The sequence below is a fragment of the Gigantopelta aegis genome, chromosome 6 (assembly GCF_016097555.1).
Source record: "Gigantopelta aegis isolate Gae_Host chromosome 6, Gae_host_genome, whole genome shotgun sequence".
Lineage (NCBI taxonomy): Eukaryota > Metazoa > Mollusca > Gastropoda > Neomphalida > Peltospiridae > Gigantopelta > Gigantopelta aegis.
The window spans coordinates 81,698,949-81,720,109 of NC_054704.1; the positions used below are offsets into that span (position 1 = coordinate 81,698,949).

The 21,161-nt window shown below is 35.9% G+C and overlaps 2 protein-coding genes across 4 annotated transcripts in view; both read right to left on the reverse strand.

Annotated features, from left to right (window-relative positions):
- LOC121374752 (sushi, von Willebrand factor type A, EGF and pentraxin domain-containing protein 1-like) overlaps positions 1-6,476 on the reverse strand; it is a 75,306-nt gene extending 68,830 nt beyond the window's left edge. The window contains exons 1-3 of the mRNA XM_041501860.1: positions 5,982-6,476; positions 1,339-1,594; positions 576-752 (exon numbers count right to left, since the gene is read on the reverse strand). Coding sequence (XP_041357794.1) covers positions 576-752; positions 1,339-1,594; positions 5,982-6,476 — 928 coding nt within the window. The remainder of the gene's footprint in view (positions 1-575; positions 753-1,338; positions 1,595-5,981) is intronic.
- A 4,201-nt stretch (positions 6,477-10,677) lies between these two features.
- LOC121376427 (armadillo repeat-containing protein 7-like) lies at positions 10,678-20,460 on the reverse strand. 3 transcript variants are annotated; one of them, XM_041504293.1, is made up of 9 exons: positions 20,333-20,460; positions 19,159-19,257; positions 17,425-17,535; positions 16,271-16,369; positions 15,401-15,469; positions 13,262-13,328; positions 12,403-12,473; positions 11,694-11,785; positions 10,678-11,126 (listed from the first exon to the last, which is right to left on the reverse strand). In XM_041504293.1, exons 3-9 carry the CDS (start codon positions 17,492-17,494, stop codon positions 11,025-11,027), a joined length of 570 nt encoding a protein of 189 aa, XP_041360227.1. In that variant the 5' UTR covers positions 17,495-17,535; positions 19,159-19,257; positions 20,333-20,460; the 3' UTR covers positions 10,678-11,024. The 3 variants fall into 3 exon arrangements, with proteins under 3 accessions (XP_041360227.1, XP_041360228.1, XP_041360226.1); XM_041504294.1 differs by lacking the exon at positions 19,159-19,257 and having other exon boundaries at positions 20,325-20,397; XM_041504292.1 differs by lacking the exons at positions 17,425-17,535; positions 19,159-19,257 and having other exon boundaries at positions 20,333-20,449.
- Positions 20,461-21,161: the final 701 nt, after the last annotated feature.

Genomic DNA, 21,161 nt, shown 5'->3' on the forward strand with positions numbered 1-21,161 from the left:
GCAAATAATCTTGCAAATAATCTTGCCACCTGTGGCGGATTTAGCTCAGTTGTTGGAGCACTCACCTGAGGTGCTAGAGTCATAGGATTAAACCTCTTCTGTAGACACCCCTCACCCTACTAGTATATCAAAGGCTGTGGTATGTGTTGTCCTGTCTGATGGAAATAGGTACCGGTAGCTGGTTTCCTCTGAAGACCACAATGACCAACTGTTTGACATTCAGTAGCTGATGATTAATAAATCTTTAACTTTAAAAAAAAATGTTGAACTTTGTTGACACCTGGGAGCCAATCACAATTATCAACATTTTCACAGGTGTGCAAAAAGTACTCTTTCTTTCATCACCCTTAATAGAAATGTACAACAAAAATGTTGATTTTGCAATTGATTATTTTATCAACATTTTCTTTTGTTTTAAAAGTGACGCTAATCCCTCACCTATCCTCCCCAAGTATATGGTTGAAAATGTTGGTAATGTGAATACCAGTTCATTAAATAATATGTCTAGGATGTCGTTAAAGTTAGAATATGTGGTTGCATTTAAACAGTTGCTGATAAGAGTGGACATAACTTACATTTACAACCCTTTTGTCCGAAACCATCTCCAAAATAACCTGGACCACAAAGACACTCGTACTTCCCTGTGTGTGTGCCACATGCGCACGTGGCCCTGGGATGACAACAGTTGCCATCTTCACACAAACTGCTACACCGATCATGTCTTTGCATCATGTATATCCCAGAATGTAAGTCTGTAAAGCAGAAACAGGAAATTATAATATTTACAACTGGTGTTAAGAACAATTTTCTTCTTGAATTATGAAGATCATTTTAATTTTTTAGTAACCATGACCTTGAACTTTAACCTAGTGACATAGAATACAACCGTAGGCATATTTGTGGCCAATGGTTCAGGTTCAAGTTAATCACACAAACTGTATTTTTTGTTTTCAGTAATGGCGGTCTTCACATTTGATCTTAATTGTTAACAAACACAAATCTTAAATATTATCTATGAACCTAATAAACAACTATAGGTTGGAATTTTGTTGGTGTGGGTTTTGTTAGCTCTTGTTGGTCAGCATTTGTGTACTTATGTTCAAGATGGGGCATACAATGTAAATTAACAAACAATTACAGTGAAACATGACTAAATTGGACCCGAGTGAACTAACTGGAATCCTATCAAAACGGACCAAGTTTCATGGTCACAAATTTTCTAACTTCTAAAACGTGACCCTCTAAACACCAGATCCTGTCGAAATCAAAGAAACATTAGATCCCTAGCATGATCTGGTTTAGACAGGTTTCACTGTATTTACAACAACAAAACTTCACCTTCGTGCAGAGCACGTCTCGCCAGAGCCTCAAATTCTTCAAAACTTTCCAAGATGTAGCAGGTTTCATTCTTGGGGTGTGACGCCATGTCATACAGCTCCCTGAAGTTGCCATTTCGAATGCCGAACGTGAAGATGGTGACCCCAGTCTGTCTCAGACTCCGTGCTTCTGGTCTTGGGTCTCCACCATTGGAAAAGCCATCAGTTATAAGAAAGATTGCCTTGGTGGCCTCGGGTCTGGCTGATTTCAAAACTTCCTGTAAAGTGAAGAATGTTGTCTACTCATAGAATTTCAAATGATATTTTCTTGAATTTCTTTTCTTTTCTTATCGTATACATACAAAACAGATCTCCAACTATAGTAGATACTTTAACAAAAGAATAATCAAATACAGAGTTTAGATGGATACATTTATCAAGTAATATAATTTTATAAAGAAGACATAGTCCTTCTGATATGACATGCTTGATATGGAATTCAGGACTATTTTGACTTAAGTGAAGGTAGTCCGAGTATTCTGACTGTAAGAGAGCTAGACGGACATTTGGACATAAATACGCTCTCATTACAGTCAGAGACCAAACTATGTTATTTTTTGGCTATCACCAACCACCAAGTAGTCAAAGATTTCCGCTCTAATACCACAACAATTCCTATGTTTGACGTCAAATACATTTACATCGACCATTTTTGAGTTCCTTGATTAAAAAAAATTCAGATATTAATCACTAATACACACACTACAGAAAGAAATCCGACAGCACCCACATTCAGCTAAGCTTCGGCAAACTCCGGACAGCAGAATTCTAAGTTCGCTGACCTATATTGTGATGTTGCATCACATGATCACCCACTCAGCTATTCCGCTTTCCAGGGGCCATCTCAAAACAACAAGTGCCCGACAACCACAAAAAAAAAATTGTTTTGTGTAAAGACAGCACTAGAGTACATTGATTCATTAATCATCGGCTATTGGATGTCAAATATTTGGTAATTTTATCGTGTTAGAGAGAAAACCTGCTACATTTTATCATTAGTAGCAAGTGATCTTTTATATGCACCATCCCACAGACAGGATAGCACATACCACGGCCATTGATATACCAGTCGTGGTGCACTGGGTAAAGCGAGAAATAGTGCAATGGACCCACCGACGGGGATCCATCCCAGACCGACAACGCATCAAGTGAGCGCTTTACCACTGGGCTGTGAACAATCACCAAAGCGACAGAGAGTGGTACACACACACACACACAAACATACACAGACACACAGAAACAATATTAAATTCATGTTTTCTCAAGGTGAAAAAGTATTTGATCTATGAGTCGTATGCCTGCTTTATAGGTGTACCCCTCTGGCATATCAATGGCCGTGGTATGTGCTATCCTGTCTGTAGGATGGTGCATAGGCCTATAAAAGATCACTTGCTACTAATAATAAAATGTAGCAGGTTTCCTCTCTAACACTACGATAAAATTACAATATTTGACATCCAATAGCTGATGATTAATGAATCAATGTGCTCTAGTGGTATCGTTACACAAAACAAACTTTTTTTGTGATTGTCAGGCACTTGTCGTTTTGAGACGGCCCCTGGAAGACAAAATGGCTGAGTGGACGATCATGTGACACAACGTCACAATATAGGTCGGCGAACTTAGAATTCTGCTGTTCGGAGTTTGCCGAAGCTTAGCTGAATGTGGGTGCTGTCTGATTTCTTTTTGTGGGTATTTAGTGATTAATATCAGATTTTTTTCAAATAAAGAAACTTGAAAATGGTCGGTGTAAATGTATTTGACGTCAAACATAGGATAGCTGTGGTATTAGAACGGAAATCTTTGACTACTTTTTGGTGGTCGGCGATTGTTAAAAACTTACATAGCTTGGTCTCTGACTGTAATGAGAGCGTATTTATGTCCAAATGTCCGTCTTGCTCTCATACAGTCAAGAGTACTCGGGCTATGATATGACATGCTTGATATGGAATTCAGGACTATTTTGACATGGTGAAGGTAAAAAGAATGTTGACAATATATTTAAATGGACAGTATTCAAATGATGTTATGTTATATGTATTGTGTACGAAGCTAAAACAATGGTCGACCTGACAAAAATCGCAATGCTATATAACGGAAATGGGTTACTAACGTAATCTGGTTACTGGACAAGTATACGTCTAGTTACTGTAATAGCACACCAGATAGACTTGGGGACTTTTGATGTTATTACTAATGGCTTCCTGCGGCTATTTCGGGGGGAAAAAATGTGTGTAAAACCTATTTCAGAGGTGAACTGTAATGTGCCTGGTCTAATGAAATCAAAATACACCCGCTGGCCATACTTGTAACCTTTTTTTTTATTGTTTCACACATTGGAAAGTTCCAAACTTGTAAAACTGTGGTTACACACCACTAATCATTAACAGGTAAGCAGGTAGTTGTAAAACAGGCACGTGGTGGTGGGGGGGGGGGGGGGGGAGATGCTCTATAGTAGCTTGGGGGCACAAGAACATATAGAAGGTCAAAACATTTAAATAATAATAATAATTTGGGCACAGCCGTCCCCTCCCCTCATCCTGTAAACACCGAAATAATAATAAAAAAATAAAAAAAACGTTATTTGGGGGGGTTTTTTCCTTCGAGCAAATTTTAATTAATTTTTATATTAAAATCAATGGGATAGGCCTACGTTACATACAATATAACCATTTGTAATGCCAACATGATCAATCGCATTTCACCCTGTCCACAAATGCACACAGATACGTCACTGCACTAAAAAAAAAAAAACACATGTGGTGTTTGTACACATGTATGCATTTCATGTTGTTCAAATGTACGCAATGTTTCATACTCCTGTATCCCATTGTAAGATGTTAATGTCATAACTTTCATTAGGTCATATCTGACCGGTTTTTTTTCGCGCAAGGCTGTTATTTACAGGGTTAGTCAAAATCAATGCAGAGCGAGTTCTTAAAACGTTCTTCTCTCTACACAACCACTAACCAAATAACAACTAACCCACAACAGTCTAGATCAATGTATGCCCAGGACAGCACAATCTGTCTTTCAAAAATTAACGGCCTGTCCTTATAAGAGTCACTAAGTAGGCAAAAAAAAAGGAGCCTGATTCGTGGATTCATGTGGTCGGGCGTCTTACACAAAGCCCGCAAAATTTTGATGTTTGTTATCATTGGTTACGTGTTTAATTTAAAAATCTTGATGTTCCCATTGTTTTACCATTAACCAAGAGTCTGTGCAAGATTATCTTTTAACCTATAGCTTGTGCAGGTTTTTCAAAGAGTCTTGACCAAGACCATTTTGAACGGGCCTTACAAATTGAAGTAGGTTACAATATATTTACTTGTAGCCTTTTCGCGACTTGGTTTTATTTTGCCTTCTTTTTCTCTAACTAAATTGATAGGCTGGTTTTCTTTTGTATGTTGTCCTTTACAGATTATGTCTAGTGTAGCCAAAGGTTGAATGGTCCCAGGTCCCATGGACAGCAGAAAGCGAAAAAAAGCTTTTTTCCCTTTTATATAAAACCTAGCCTAACATTCCTGTCTTATCTTTAAGAGAAATAAGTAGGCAAAAGGAGAGGAGCCTGATTCGTGGATTCCTACTTTATTTTTAAAAACAAATATTAATTTAGGAAATAAAAGAAAAGATACCAAGCATAACTGTTGTTATTGAACAAAATTATAGCGAAGTATAACAAATAATCCTGAAATCAGCTTTAACATTAAGTAACAAACCACTGGAATATTAATTCAGCCTACAAAATTTCATTTTTGTAGCTTGCTTCTTGCTTGGTTCATCCCGTTAGTCTCGAACAGATGTCCATAAACTTATGGGACATCTATTGGTAAACAATGGTTCGACATCTGATTCTTGTATACATATGTATGTGTGCCACGTGTGTGGCGATTACTGATTAAATCTCTGATCCCGTACAAGTTCACATTCCACAAATACAGTGCGCAGACCAAAACAGAAAACATGGCCCAAGAAACCATAACGCATGTGGCGGTCACTTAGCAGATGTTTTTGTCGCACATATGTACTGAATATAATATACTTGGGGAGTCAAATGTAGGATGAAGTAAATCATAAATAATGATGACTGAACAAAAATGGTTATTAGATATCCTACTATGTTATATTTTAGAATTGCACGAGTCTTTGTTTGTTTGTTGTTGTTTTTTGTAGGGTGGGGTGTGTTTATTTTTTGTGGGTTTTTTTTCCTTTTTATTATTGTTTTTTTATCATCAGCATGTTTATATTTTAATAACATGAGAGCCCTTGCGGCTATTTATTTTTGGTAACAGTTGGGTTATCATCACCATGCAAATGTTTTATTCATAAACAGATTTATGAGCAGATAGAAATATCTTTTAAGTATATATTTTTAAAACGTGTAATCATTTAAAATCGATTTATCATTTATATATTTTTACACAATAATTTTCTAATATAGGAAATGTATAATTGGACGTTTGTGAAATTATTTGTATATCCATAAAACAATATTTTTCAAATTATCTTTTCTGACGGGGTATGTAGATCATATTTTCTTATCCTTTATATGTTAATTACTTTATTCAATTTATATATGTGTGCCTGGCTGACTGAATTGTTTACCTTTGCCTCCAAAAAGGCTCCCAACGTGTATGTCCCGCCTCCTATGTAACGGATCTTGGGTAATTCTTCGTGCAGCAAGCCACACTTGTGTTTGTCCTTGCTCGGGTGGCTGATGTGGTCTATGTAACGGATAACCTTTCCCCTGGACGAGAACGTGATGACAGACACCCTGGTGGTGTTCACGTCGACGGTGAAGTCGGCCAGGAGCTTTCTCACAAACCTCAACTCGTCGAAGAAATGCTCAGAGCCAACGCTTGAAGAACTGTCCACCAGAAAAACCAACTCGATCTGTTTGTTTTCGGTCGCTCTGAGACGCTGTACGTGTCTCTTCAGCATAGCTCCAAGAGTTTCTACTTTTGTTTTGAAATCCGCGCTCAGCGGACGGAACAGCGAATTGTAGTACCCCGTGTTGCTGTAAGGACTATAAGAACGAACATAGACTCCAAGCAAAAATAACGGGCAAAGGAAAGACACCAACTTTACGCAGACGAACATTTTGGCGAGACGTCTGTATACCTTTTTCTCGCTTTTCTTTTATGAATTCATCTGTAATGTATCCAGCTAAACTGAAGACAAATGTTTTGTTGAGAAATCTATCCGGTAGAAGAAAACAAATGTATTTACCAAATTTTGTTCTGCGTTCTGCTATGAAAAGCGTTGAGCTTATTTAGGCCAATCTCTTGCAGGCGATGACATCAACACCAGATTTTCCCCCCATCACTTTCTGAGACTTGTGATAACGCCGAATTGCATGGTAACTCGAGATTAGATGACAGCTTCAAATGTCCACGTATTTGTGTTGGAAACCAGATACGTTTTCTCACAGTACGATAGTCAACGTGGAACCAATCAGACTGCTTTCTATGTTAAATTATATAAACAGGTTAAATACAAACACGCGTATATTGTTTCTTACAAACACTCATGGTACCAGGAGCAGTGAAAAGAACTGTTTGTAAAAACATTTCATTTTATGATCATTTTAAGTCATGCTAAGTTATATATAATCATACAGCTGTTGTGGGTTTTTGTTTACACAGAACAAAAACAACAATAAAGTAAATAAAACAATACCAACAACTAAAAACAAACATTGACTGGCAAACATTACACATATAATATATTCAATGTGTAGATAGAATATTTATTTCGTTCTATATAGAAATGTTGGTACAAGAAAGTATTATTCATTGTTTATAGTATTTAGTGTTCTTGCTGCAGTCAGTGTAGATTGTGAAATTACTATTTTAAATTTTTCAAACACACACACACACAGAGAGAGAGAGAGAGAGAGAGAGAGAGAGAGAGAGAGAGAGAGAGAGAGAGAGAGAGAGAGAGAGAGAGAGAGAGAGAGAGAGAGAGAGAGAGAGAGAGAGAGAGAGAGAAACAGAGAGAGACAGAGAGAGACAGCAGTATCTTAGCTGTACATCTTTAACCGATGTCCTAAACTTGATAAAATGTCCGATCGAGGAGTAATGGGTCCTAATATCTACTCCTGAAGTCAGTTGACACACAATAAGTTATATGTCCCGTTCCAGTCCATGATACATTACTGGAATATTCCTCCTTTACTGGGGGAGGGGCAAGAGTGTGCGCTTTACAAATAAAATGTAGACCTCGACTATGTGTTGACAGTGTAATTCCTATTATATTATACTACATAATTATTGTTATTTATAGCAGTGATTACAAGAGCGCATTTTTTTGTTTGCGTTCTTCCCACGTTCCGCGCCAAATAACCGCATATGAAAAACATCCCTAAAGTAATAAACAACGTAGTGAAGCGTCTTTAAACATGCATATAATTTCCACTATCACAATTTTGTATGTAGATGTTTACCAGAGTGTCTGATAACAGAGTGTCATATTTAGTGTTGACGTCATTCTAGTTGCTGGAAATGTTTGTATACAAATTTATTGCGTAAGTAACTGCTCACGTAACGATGAGGACCAGACACATTGACTGAATTATTATTTTATTTTTGTATTAATTCAAACGTAAAAAGCGTGCAGTATGTAAAGATCTGGTGTTAATTCAATAAAAATACAAAGTACATTTGATTCCTCTTCAATCAAAAATGTTCTTCTTTAACCCCCCCCCCCCCCCCCCCCCCCCCGCAGTGCTGAAGCAAATGAAAGGCATACTGTCACAGATTTAAGGACCTTATTTCTCTTTTAATAAATAATAAATCAAAATTATATTAATTTTTACAGACTAAATCTAGCTATTGCATCACTTTAACTACATTATGAGACACAGGTTATGCTCCCCCGGAATGTTTTTTTTTTTTTTTTTTTTAAAGAAAATTTGCTTTGAGCTGGGAGGGTTTCAGCCCTCCTCCGCTGCACACACGTCTCTACAAAGGAAAGAGCTATTATATGGTTGTATAATGATACCATGTTGGGTTTATCAAATGACACTTGAAGGCTCAACAGACTAACACACTAATTAAACGCTTGCACTACTAGGTTACGTGTGATTAGGTAGAGGAAATATACTACACTATTACATTGATAAATCTGATAATTACTGCCGGGTTGGTAGGGTTAGGATCTGCTTCATCCAGTGGATGCAAATGAGTATGGCGATTTTATAATGAGCTGTTCACAATTCTCAAACCGTACACCTTTTTGGTACCCGCTCTTAAAACTGGACACAAAAATGTTTTATGAATTTTGATCAGTATAATGTCATTGTTTGAACTGTGTGTGACCTAAAGAACTGAATGAGTATAGTTCAAGTGGCCAGTCAGCGCCTACATGCATGACTGACTTTGTCTTAAAGCTTCTTTTTTTGTAAAGTTTAGTCCTAATTCTCTGAACTTTTTATAACTGGTTAACTGGATCTGTGGTAATGAAATGTGTTTTTCGTTTTATGTTGATAATTCAGAGCAATACTGATTCTTGAAGAAGTCTGTTGAATGCAACGTTAAAGTTTGTAAAATTGTTTAACGACACCACTAGAACACATAGATTTATTAATCATTGGTAATTTTGACATATAGTCTTAGAGAGGAAGCCCGCTACATTTTTCCATTAGTAGCAAGAGATCTTTTAAATGCACCATCACACATAACACAGCCTTTGATACGAGCCATGGTGCACTGGCTGGAACAAAAAATAACCGAATGGGCCCACCGACAGAGATCAAATCCACACAGACTGCACATCAAACAAGTGTTTTACCACTGGGCTACATCCCGCCCCTCTGTACAGTACAGACAAAACATTGAGTTTTTTTATTCTGTTTCAACTTTAATGTGATTCTTAAAGACAGACATGGGTCCAAAGGGAGCTGTACCTGCACCAGATTCGAATTACCCTGAAAAAACTGTTTTGCCGAGTAATATAATTATTCATTCAGCCTGATATTTCTTTGGACAATTAGCATTACCATATAGAGTATCAGGTCAGGTCATAAGGTATTACATGCATATTCAGACCAAGCTGTTGTAGTGCACGCCTGTCCAGGGCAGGAAAAGGGTTGGGGAGGGTGGGATGGGGGTAGTTTTGGTGCTATGGAATTTTGAATGTCCCATAGGATTAAATCAAGAGAAAGGTTGCACAGTTGCTATGAGGAACTGAGCACATTTTTATATATATAATACAAGTTAGTATACTTTTGAATACAATAGGTGTCCTAATTAAACAATACATTCATCCCATCCCTGAATAAAATATGTGCCATTATTAAATGTTGCACCCCATCCCTAAAAAAATCCTGCATCCACCCCTGAAAAGGATTTATTGGTATACTATTAAACCCCTCTCATCTGATGTACACACATGAAAATGTTAATCATGAATAGCATCTACAATCATCACTAAAGTTAATAATAAAGGACTTATTCAGTATTATTACCCCAGCAGGCACTCATAACTGGGAAAATAAAAATCATAATTTATCACAGAGAAATTATCATGCATTGGTTTAATGTACACTACTATTGGATGATTTGACGCCAACAAACCAATCACCTTGTCGGAACTAAATATGACGTCATCACGATTTGGCAAAGCACACAATGATGTCACGTAGTTTAAAGCGTTTGCGTTTACGTCTTTCTAGTTTTAGTGTTAAACTGGTAGTTTAATGCAATTCATTATAGATTTTTTTTTACAGAATATGCAGAACTTTGGGTTTTGAAAATTATCTGTGAACTGTGAATAAAACACAAAGTTAAAGCAATACCCTGAACAGTAAAGTAGTTTACGTCGTTTCTATATACATGGATGTGTAGCCGAAAATAAAGGCTTTAAAAAACCCCAAATAGCTGGGGTAATAAATAGAATAACAAATTCGGTACCAGTTATTAACAAATTTATGTCACTCGTGAAATAATTTTCTCTTGTCACTCACTAAAGCTTGTGACAAGTAAAAATTATTTCACACGGGTCATAAATTTGATAATAACTGGTATCTCGTTTATTATCCTCGATTTATTCCCACAAACTGTTTTTCTCACACTACAACACTATAATGTGCACACCACTATTTCAAAGTCAATTTATTACGAACAGTATGATAAATTTAACCCATATTTCCATTGTTTGACAAAAAAGCCTTTGTTATAACTTGTAATGAACCAAACAAGACACCTTTAAATTGTGACAATTCAGCATTAAGAATGGAGAAGATGGCTGTATTCTATCTTAGTATTCTAGGTACGGAGCACAAATTAGAAATAACATAGTGAACCATGATAACTTTATTCATGAACAGTGACTGAAAATATCACTGGGGAGGCTCAGAATCATGTTTCATTTCACATATAACATTGTTCACTTGCAGCTGAAATCTCGGATATACAGTGTCTCCTTTGAATGTAATGATTGCATGAATAAATGGACGAACAGTGGACAACACTAGTCCCTAAAATCATTCCTGCTAGCAACCCTGTGTATTACGTCCATCATGCCTGGTCTCGAAGCTACCATCAGCAAACTTCACATTATATTGTGATTTATCATTAAAACCACTCAATTTCACTGCCTCTTGGAGAATATGGCAGTTTTCAAGTTCAAAGAAGTATGCAACAAGATTCATGGTGGATAGTCTTTGCTTTGCTGTTGAAGGGCATTCTGGGAAATCAACTGTTGGTGAATTTCTTGAGCAGCTTGCACTTGTTCTTTACTGCAGTAATCCTAAAAAAAGAGCAAAACCTATGTATTCTTACACTGCAATGGTTATAAACCGAGATATACTTGCAGTCTATTTTATATCAATAATGTGGTAGTCTTCATTCTGAAAGTTCCAGCCAGTGCACCACGACTGGTACATCAAAGGCTATGGTATGTGCTATCCTGTATGGGATGGTGCATATAAAAATCCCCTGCTGCTAATTGAAAAGAGTAGCTCATGAAGTGGCGACAGCAGGTATCCTCTCTCAATATCTGTGGTCCTTAACCATATGTCCCACGCCATATAACCGTAAATAAAATGTGTTGAGTGCATCGTTAAATAAAACATTTCCTTCCTTCATTCTGAAAATATATGGTCATGTAACCTGATTTGGCTATATTTTGTACCCTAAAATTAACTTTAAAAATACCAAATCAAAAACAAATTTAAAATCTTCATTTAAAGTACATCTGCAATGAATTTGTAAGTGATAACAATGTTATCCTAATAAAAGCTACCTAGATTTTTCTACTACATGTATGTTATCAAAGCCAATATTATGTTTCAGTTAAGATTACAATAGTACAAACCTGGAGGAAAACGTTAGCTAGATTTGAGAGCCGTTTGTTCTGGGCTTCAGCAAATCTTAGCATGCATTCCACAACAGGTAAACAGGTGATTTCTGTAAATAAAACAAAAACATATTACATACCACAAATACAAAATCATAAAATAGCCTCTCAATATAAAAATACATGTTCTATATGCATATTTTTTATGAAAAGTTTTTTTTTTTTCTTGGTGTTTTTTTTTTTTTAAACATGTCAGTTTGTGTTCTGTGTATTCAAATATAAATCAAAACGGCATGGGGTTTTTCAACGAACCTGAAAATGACGAAAAACCAGACTTTGCTATGGGGAGCTATCACTTTGGCTTACCATCATTCCCCTGAGACTTGACCAAGGAGGGCGATTTTATCTCCCCGTATCATGTGAATTTTAATAATTAAATATCAATGTTCATTATTCCAATATTTTAAATGGCTCACCATAATCTATCTTAGGGAAGCAATTAATCACTCTCCTCATTTTTTTTCATCGTGGGGTCTGAAAAACACACTATTTTAGAAATTTTATTGATAAATAGAAATAACTACCCACACTACCAGCTATGTATTTTTCACAGCTTGTAATCAGAAGTTCAATCATGATGTGCATTCTTTCAAACTAAATGTGCATGAAAAGAATCTCTATGTCCGTATTAAACTAAACTATAAAAAAAAACCCACACTGAACTCACCAGGTTTTGACTGTGTTGTTACAAGAAACATCAGAGTAGTTATTGCTGATAAAACAGTTTCTTCATTAGGACTGGAAAAAGGAAAATAAAAATTCAACTGTAATCCAGCATCAAGGACATTTGTATAAAACTAACAGATGTAACGTTTTACACAGTAAGGTAAAAAAAAACCCAGTGTTGATGACAGATATTCTATAGTTTATGGGACACTGTGTTTATATAATGATACCATTTGAATTTAACGGATTACATTTCTGTCCAACTGAAATATACTGAAAGAGTTGTCTCCCTTCAATCACAAATGCTCAAAATACAAGCATTTTTATTTTGTTATTTTTCACCAATTAATGTATTAAATACAAATCCTCCTTTGAGCCATACAGTCTGATCTGTCCAGTAACAGAGGCATGAATACATTTTACTCTGAATAAAGAATCTCCGGGTCTAGAAGCTGAATATCTGGAGTAATGAATAAATATACCAAGTGAGCAAGTAGCTTTTGCCAGGTAACTGTTTTTATGATAGGATTCCAATTATCCCCCTGGCCTATACTGTCGAAGCTATCTTATTGTTATGAAATTATAAAACCATTGTAAGCTATGACGTCACTATGGTGTGTGCTATATTGACGTCAAATCTTAGGATGGTTTTACAATTTTGTAGCATTAAGATCTCTTTGAAAATCTCTAGCCTGGTTCTGCTCTGGATAGTTCACATTTTGTCTACTGATCAACAAACCTATGTATGAAAACATGCAATTTACCAAACTGTAACTGATCTCAATAAATATATTTATGAACCTGTATTTAAATGTTACAAGTAAACAATCAGCTGTAAGAGAAGTTAACAACAGTAGTACCTCGACAGACACTTTATGACAACCTGGATACCACTATTCTTCAGTATGACATCCTTGTTTTGTTTGTCTGGGGGAAAAAAGCAACACAAATTTTAAAAATAAATAACATGATACATTTACAGTCTTACCACTGCAAGAAAATCACTGTTATTCACTTTTCAAGGTACTTACTACTGTTTATATACATTGTGTATATTTAATTTAACATGTTACTACTGTTTATATACATTTTGTACATTTAATTTAACATATTACTACTGTTTATATACATTTTGTACATTTAATTTAACATTACTACTGTTTATATACATTTGTACATTTAATTTAACATATTACTACTGTTTATATACATTTAATTTAACATTACTGTTTATATACATTGTGTACATTTAATTTAATATTAAGTTATATTTGGTCGTACTGTACATGCATTTATTTGCAGATGTCATGTTAATCGGTCGAAATAAATTTACATTATTATTCTGTTTATTTATGAGTCCAAGTTAAGAAAGGAAGGAAATATTTTATTTAACAACACACTCAACACATTTTATTTATGGTTATATGGCGTCAGACATGGTTAAGGACCACACAGATATTGAGAGGAAACCTGCTGTCACCACTTCATGGGCTTCTCTTTTCGATTAGCAGTAAGGGATCTTTTATATGCACCATTCCACAGACAGGGTAGTACATACCACAACCTTTGATATACCAGTCATGGTGCACTGGCTGAAACGAAAAATAGCCCAATGGGCCCAAGTTCAGGAGGCAAAGTTCTGTCATCAATAGCAAAGTTGCTAAGAAACCTGGTTTTAGGCTGTTAGGAGCTGGGTGCATATCTGATTTATCACAATACAAGCTCGAACTCTGGGCACTACCATGAAATCTCTCTAGCTAGGCAATCAATTCAATAAAACGTTAACCAAAATGATCATTAACATTGGGGAGGGGTGGAATTTGGGAAGCAGGATCTAGCTCAGTTGGTTGAAGGGTTGGATATCACATCAATGGATACAATCTAAACGAAGCACATCAGAGGATACAATCTCTGACTGGGTTTTTTCCAAGTCCCACCCAGTGCTCATGACAATTATATTAAAGGTTGTGATATGTGCTGTCCTGTCTATGGGACTATAAAACCAGCATTTTTTATATACTTACCAGTTGGCAAATAAACGTAAACAAGAGTACCGGCGAGGTACATGATACGCCCATCAGGAGTTTGATGGAAAACCATATAATGTTCAGAATATTCACAAATTATTTTATTTATTTGTATCACAAAGACCTAGTAATTGTATGTGACACACCACCATCCCAAGTTGATCCTACATGTGAGGTTTGGTGGTCCTGTATGCAAGATATGGTCCAGACAAGGATTTACTGTTTGTGCCATAGACCGTGAAAAGTAGGTCACAGTGACCTAGTAATAGTACGCAACACACTGCCATCCGATGGTGTTCATACATGTGAGGTTTGATGATCCTGTATGCATCTGTATGTAAGATATGGTCTGGACAAGAAAAAGTTAACAGATACCATAACACGACCCATCATAGACGGGCATATAAAAATCACTAGCCAACTCGGGATTATATTCAAGTACTTCAAAGATTCAGTCACAATCAGAGATTGGTTTAAAGTGTTTAATTTGAGAGCTCATTTACAATTGAAACATTTCAACGTGTTGTGATGCTTTACGATTGTGGTTAACAAAAAGTGTGATATCCCATTTGGAATACCTCAGGTTTGGTTACTTGACATTATGTATAATTCATAAACCCAGTGTGAAACGGTGTGTGAAACGGTTTTGATTGTCAATTTGTGCTGTCTGACTTATACTGTAAGATCATATTTTTGTTACACTAACACCAACAGCTAGGTGTTGACAAAATAATGCACTTGCTTACAATTATACAGTACATTATTTCTCTCTGCGTTCAGTTGATAATTACCCACTTTGCTCAGACACCTACTTTAAGAATGAATTAACACTGTATTGAACCGTAGATGTATAAGCAGAAAATAAAACTAAATTAAAGTAAATCAATAAATAGTTATGTTTCTTACATAGAAATTCTAATATATTTGTAGTTCTGCCAAAATATTGTTTATGTTTAAACACAGATGTCTTACCCAAACAGGCATTGCACAGACCACCTATCGCAAATTCCACAAGTTTATCATCATTTTCCTCTAATGCATCTGAAAAAACAATATTTTAACAATGAACGGTCTTTGGTCATCTTTACAAATTAAGCCTACGTTAGTTCATCAAGATTAACCTCGAGTGCAAGCACATTGCAATGTGCTTGCACTGGTTAATCTTGATGAACTAAGCTTACGTTAACTTCACTTACATTTCTTTCCTGGAATACACTGAACAACAAAAGAAATATGAATATTCTAAAAAAAAATCATGGTAGTCAAAATAGGCCTAAGGAAGAGATCAAGTATGTTAACTTTTCTAAAATATTCATAATCAATGGGATCATAAAACATTGATAATTTTAATAAAACCAAAACAAAATGGGATTCAAACTGCATATAATTTTAAATACATTAAAGAAAACAAGATTAATATTCACATTTTTGTTGTTGTTCAGACAGTATACATATATTAATTTCTGCACATTTTATTATTTTTAAATGTTTCTACCCAAAATATATCACATCTGTCTGATATACTTCAATGAAGGATCTTTGCTTTACAAAAAAAATTGGGGGATGGGGGGGGGGGGGAATACTTCCCTTCAAGTAAGTGTTGTGGTTGCCTATATATCTTTTGTAATTAATAGTAATAAAACATAGAATGTAACTGCCCTAAGGCTAATATATTTTGATTTTTGTGAATTAGATCTGCATAATTAGTAAGTTACAAAATCCTGACATACTTGCACTATGGTTCTGTACATGTATTTTAAACAAACTGATTTTGCAATGTGAGAACCCATGCACTGAAAACACTGCATGCACTTAAATATAAAATATTGTAAATATACTCACCAAGGAAGAGATCAAGTATGTTAAGTTTTCTAAAATATTCATAATTAATGGGATCATAGGCAAAGTTTGCAAGGTTAGCCAAAATCTGCTTCTTTCCATCTGAAAAACAAAAATGAGTACTTTATAAATAGAAAAATGTTCTGATAACAAAAACCATGAACAAGGAATGCAAAAAGTTCATCATTAAATATATAGAGGATTCGTCAGGAGTATTTTTTAATATGGAAAATATCAACCAATTAACTAGACGAGGTTGATATTTTACATATTAAAAAACACGAGTAGCGAATTCTATTTATCATATAACACTTCTAAAATAACATTTTAATTCAGTTTTTTAGTAAATCACAGTACTGAAATCGCCACCATCGATAATATGACGTCATCAGGATTAGCACAGATTAGTTTGACGTCACGCATTTTAAACAAATCTTTGAAAATGTTACGCTCAGGTACACAGGTCTTGTTGGCTTGTAAGCAAATGACCCATCCACAACAACACATTACCTAGAGACCTTGCAAATTTGCATACCATTATTAACCGCGTTAATAAAGTAAATTATCACATGGGTTTATGACATGGATATCATGGGTAAGTTATAGGATAAATAGCATTTACTTTAGGCCTGATCATAGTACCTAGTTTCAGAACTATTATATCAAAACTCTACTTAAATCAACTTAAATTTTAAATAAAAATTGTAACATCAGAAGGAAAAAGATAAGACTACAATTTGTGTTCAGAGGAAGAAAATGTTATGGACAGATGAGAGATGCCAGACAAATCAGTATAAGAAAAGCTTCACTTACAAACGTCATAGCAAAGATAATAAGTGCTAAAAGGGTGTGTGCCTCAGTTACACAAATCTCAAAAACTATTTGGAATTGATATAGCTCTCAAATTTTTAAAACTCCCCTTCTACCACAAGGTGGTATTTTTACATTTTAGGGTTTCTTTTTTCAAGGATATCTGAGGAGGGCTCTAATCTTGCTAGAGAAATGAGCATTTATTTGCCTAAAGTCAGCTCGTCGCTGAGTTATTAACAGCAGAGGGAAGTGGAAGTTGCCGTAATATTCTGGACCTAATCCGATTTCAACAAAGAAATCACACAACAGACGTCAAGACCCCTGACTTGTTTAGTGTCATAGCTCACTTGGCACTTTGTCGCTGTATGTCAGACAGTGTTTTAACTTTGGCACCAGACTGTATCCTCGAGTAATCATGAACTGGCCTATTAACAGGAAATGGTTTCTGTGCACGCACGCTGTAATGTACGATTGATTTGATAAAATAATGTTTAACCTTGTTCAATTTATTATCAAAATCAATCAACAAATGTTAATATTCATGCCAGTTTCTGTTGTGAAGAAATTAAATACATGTCGTAGTCTAATGTTGACATTCTTCAGATAGACCCGTAAACCAGGCTATTGTTTTTCAAAGTGACACATGTCGCGCTGTATGCTGTGCCAAGCGCCGTTAAGCCTCAGCCACATTCATTTCAGTAATACCAGAAAATACTAATTAATACTTTAATTTTAAGATAACGGCACATTATTAACCACTTAATAATATCAAGTTTTTAATGAAACATACAACTGTATTTTATTACCGTAGGTAGTATTTTATATAGAAATATTACAATTAGAACAGAGTGTAAAATTCTGATTGAACGCGAAAACTGGTGAAACGTTACGAAATGTACCAATAAATGTTCACTTCGCACATTTTTATCAAACTTCTCCCCTTTCTTCTGGGAAAAGAGAAGTCACTTCTCCTACTTTTTCAATTCTAGATTAGGGCCTGGGGAACCACTACATGAATGTAAGTAAACAAACAAAACAAAAAATCTTCATAAATCAACGTATACTGTAAAACGGGTATTATTCACGGCAGTAAATTTTCGCGATATCAAAAATGCAGGCAGTTCGCGGTTTTTAATTTCCGCGGTGTCATGGTTTTTGTTTTTTCTTCTTTGTTTATTTTTTAAATTACTAACACATACAAAACTATACTGCTTTCCAGACAGTTCGTCCACTGGACAAATCGTCCACAGACAATTCGTCCACCGGACGATTCGTCCACGGACGATTCATCCACTCACCTCAGACAATTCGTCCACTCGATGACTGCATTTTTTTCAAACATATTAATAGTTATTTCTTTGACATTGTAATCGTTTCTTAACATTATTTTGTGGTATACTATAACCAAAAAAGGAAAATAGAGTTAGAATTCAACATTAATATCCAGTTTTTATTAACTGTTTGTATTCATTATCAAAACCCAGTGGACGAATCGTCCGGAACTGATTTTTTGTAAATTGTAGTGGACGAATCGTCTCGAGTTCCTCATTGGACGAATTGTCCAGTGGACGAATCGACTGCATCCCACTATACTTTGGTACATAACATTAAATCGATACTAGAGTGGTCAACTGAGGTATACGTAATATTATCCCTTTCTGAGCGACACCGCTAAGTGCTGCAGCCACATGTGCAGCGGCGACCACACTGTGTGTACAATTAATTAAATTAATCCAGGATGTGGTTCAATCAACTTTCCAGAAAGTGAGAAATAACGACAAACACTTGTACTAGTAATCTTGTTTTAATGTTTAAACACTGGTTGTTAAAAACGTCTCACCTCTTTTGTTTTTGTCACTTGTCGATGATGTTTTTCCGGAAGTTTACAAAACCATTTATGTCCCTTATTTTGATTGGCCGATTAAAAATGGCTCATTATACTAATTTCTAAATGTTTATTCACAGCTTAACAATACCAGTAAGAATGGCTGTTCCAAAAATCAACTACATTTATCATTATTTACAAAAACAGCGTTATGGCAGGTTCTATTTTGCAGTGGTTAAAAAAAGCGCAGACAAACCTGAAACTGTTGGTTTACTGGACCCTTCAACGTGTTTAACGATCGAAGAAGTTCAATCGACACAGGCCACCAATGATGCCGTTGATAAATTAAACACTTCTACAAATCGTAAACAAAAACACGGTGAATATAGACTGTATGATGCATAACAGCATGCCAAAATTACTAAATTGTTTGTGTTTTTTTGTTGGTTTTATTTTTTGTTCTAATGGATTTTATTATTGGTGTAAGTGTAATTTTCTAGGCTAAATTAAAAACGCGAAAATTACACATTCGCAAATAATACCCCTTTTACAGTATGTGAAAGTTCCACTGTGATTCATATAATCTACAATAGCCCGAGTACTCTGACTGTAAGTGAGCTAGACGGACATTTGGACATAAATACGCTCTCATTACAGTCAGAGACCAAGCTGTGTATTTTTTTGGCAATTCCCGACAACCAAAAAGTTGGCAAAGATTTCCGCTCTAATATCACAACAATCCTATGTTTGACGTTAAATACTTTTACATCGATCATTTTCGAGTTAATTGATTAAAAAAAATCCACATATTAATCACTAATACAAACACTACAGAAAGAAACCCGACAGCATCCACATTCAGCTAAGCTTCGGCAAACTCCGAACAGCAGAATTCTAAGTTCGCCGACCTATATCTACTAGGCGAAATCGCCCAGTGGGCGATCACGTGATCTACATCACGAAATAGGTCACCAAGCTTTGTAATTCTTGCGACAGAGTGTCACGAAGCGTAGCTGAATGTGGGTGCTGTCGGATTTCTTTCTATACTATGTCAGAGTACTCGGGCTAAATCTACAACTGACAGTGGAATAGAAACTTAAGGTGGGACCTGGGCCATGGGGAAGCGAGAATAAATTATTACAGTCCATCCCACAGGTAGTGCGGCAGTGAATGCCTATTTTATGCTGTGGAATTTACTACAAGTTATTTATTTCTGATTGATTTATAAATTGCACACAAAAATAGTATTTTTATTTTATTTCCAAAACACTTTACTTTTTTTTTTTCTTACGTCAAACAAAACAGAATTATTTACCAAAAAAAAAAAAAAAACATTTTTTACAGAATGATGGGACGGATTTGTCACTTGCTTCATGATCAATAATTTCGAACCCTCATTTAAGACATAATGTTGGCATATACCTCAATACCTTCACTATCACCATCTTGATATTCAGTCACTAACGACTGTAGATAACTACATCTTCCGATGCCATAAGGTCCCGTTTTTTTCTCTAAATATTCTTTGGAACTGAACATGTTGACAATTTTATATACTGAAACTGTCCAGCAGTTCGCATATTAACATCGAATGTTGACGTAACAAAGCAACCCGGTCGAGGAACAGTCTAGTTGAACAAAACGTGGTCTCGCTATACAGTTGAAGCTTACTTTATGAATCAATGAAAAACGGTGGTGACAAAATAGTATGTCTGTAAAAAGGTATGGCAACATAAATATCATTTTCTATAATGGTGGATACAGCAAAGGTTTCCGGTGTGTGTGTGTGTGTGTGGGGGGGGGGGGGGGTGTATTGTGTGGTGGTAATGTATTGTGGTACAGTGCTCACGCGACCGGGCGAAGTGAGCCCAAACTTCGCTCTAACCAGCCTGACTTCGCCGTGCTATTCACCGTAAGGCGACCTGTCCTACATACCCAGCGGCCACTTAAACTGGATCCCCAAGTCGCTAAAGTGTCTGTGTTAAGCGGCCACTGAATTGTGAAATAGCGGTAACCTGTCCTACATACCCAGCGGCCACTTAAACTGGATCCCCCAAGTCGCTAAAGTGTCTGTGTTAAGCGGCCACTGAATTGTGAAATAGCGGTAACCTGTCCTACATACCCAGCGGCCACTTAAACTGGATCCCCCAAGTCGCTAAAGTGTCTGTGTTAAGCGGCCACTAAATTGTGAAATAGCGGTAACCTGTCCTACATACCCAGCGGCCACTTAAACTGGATCCCCCAAGTCGCTAAAGTGTC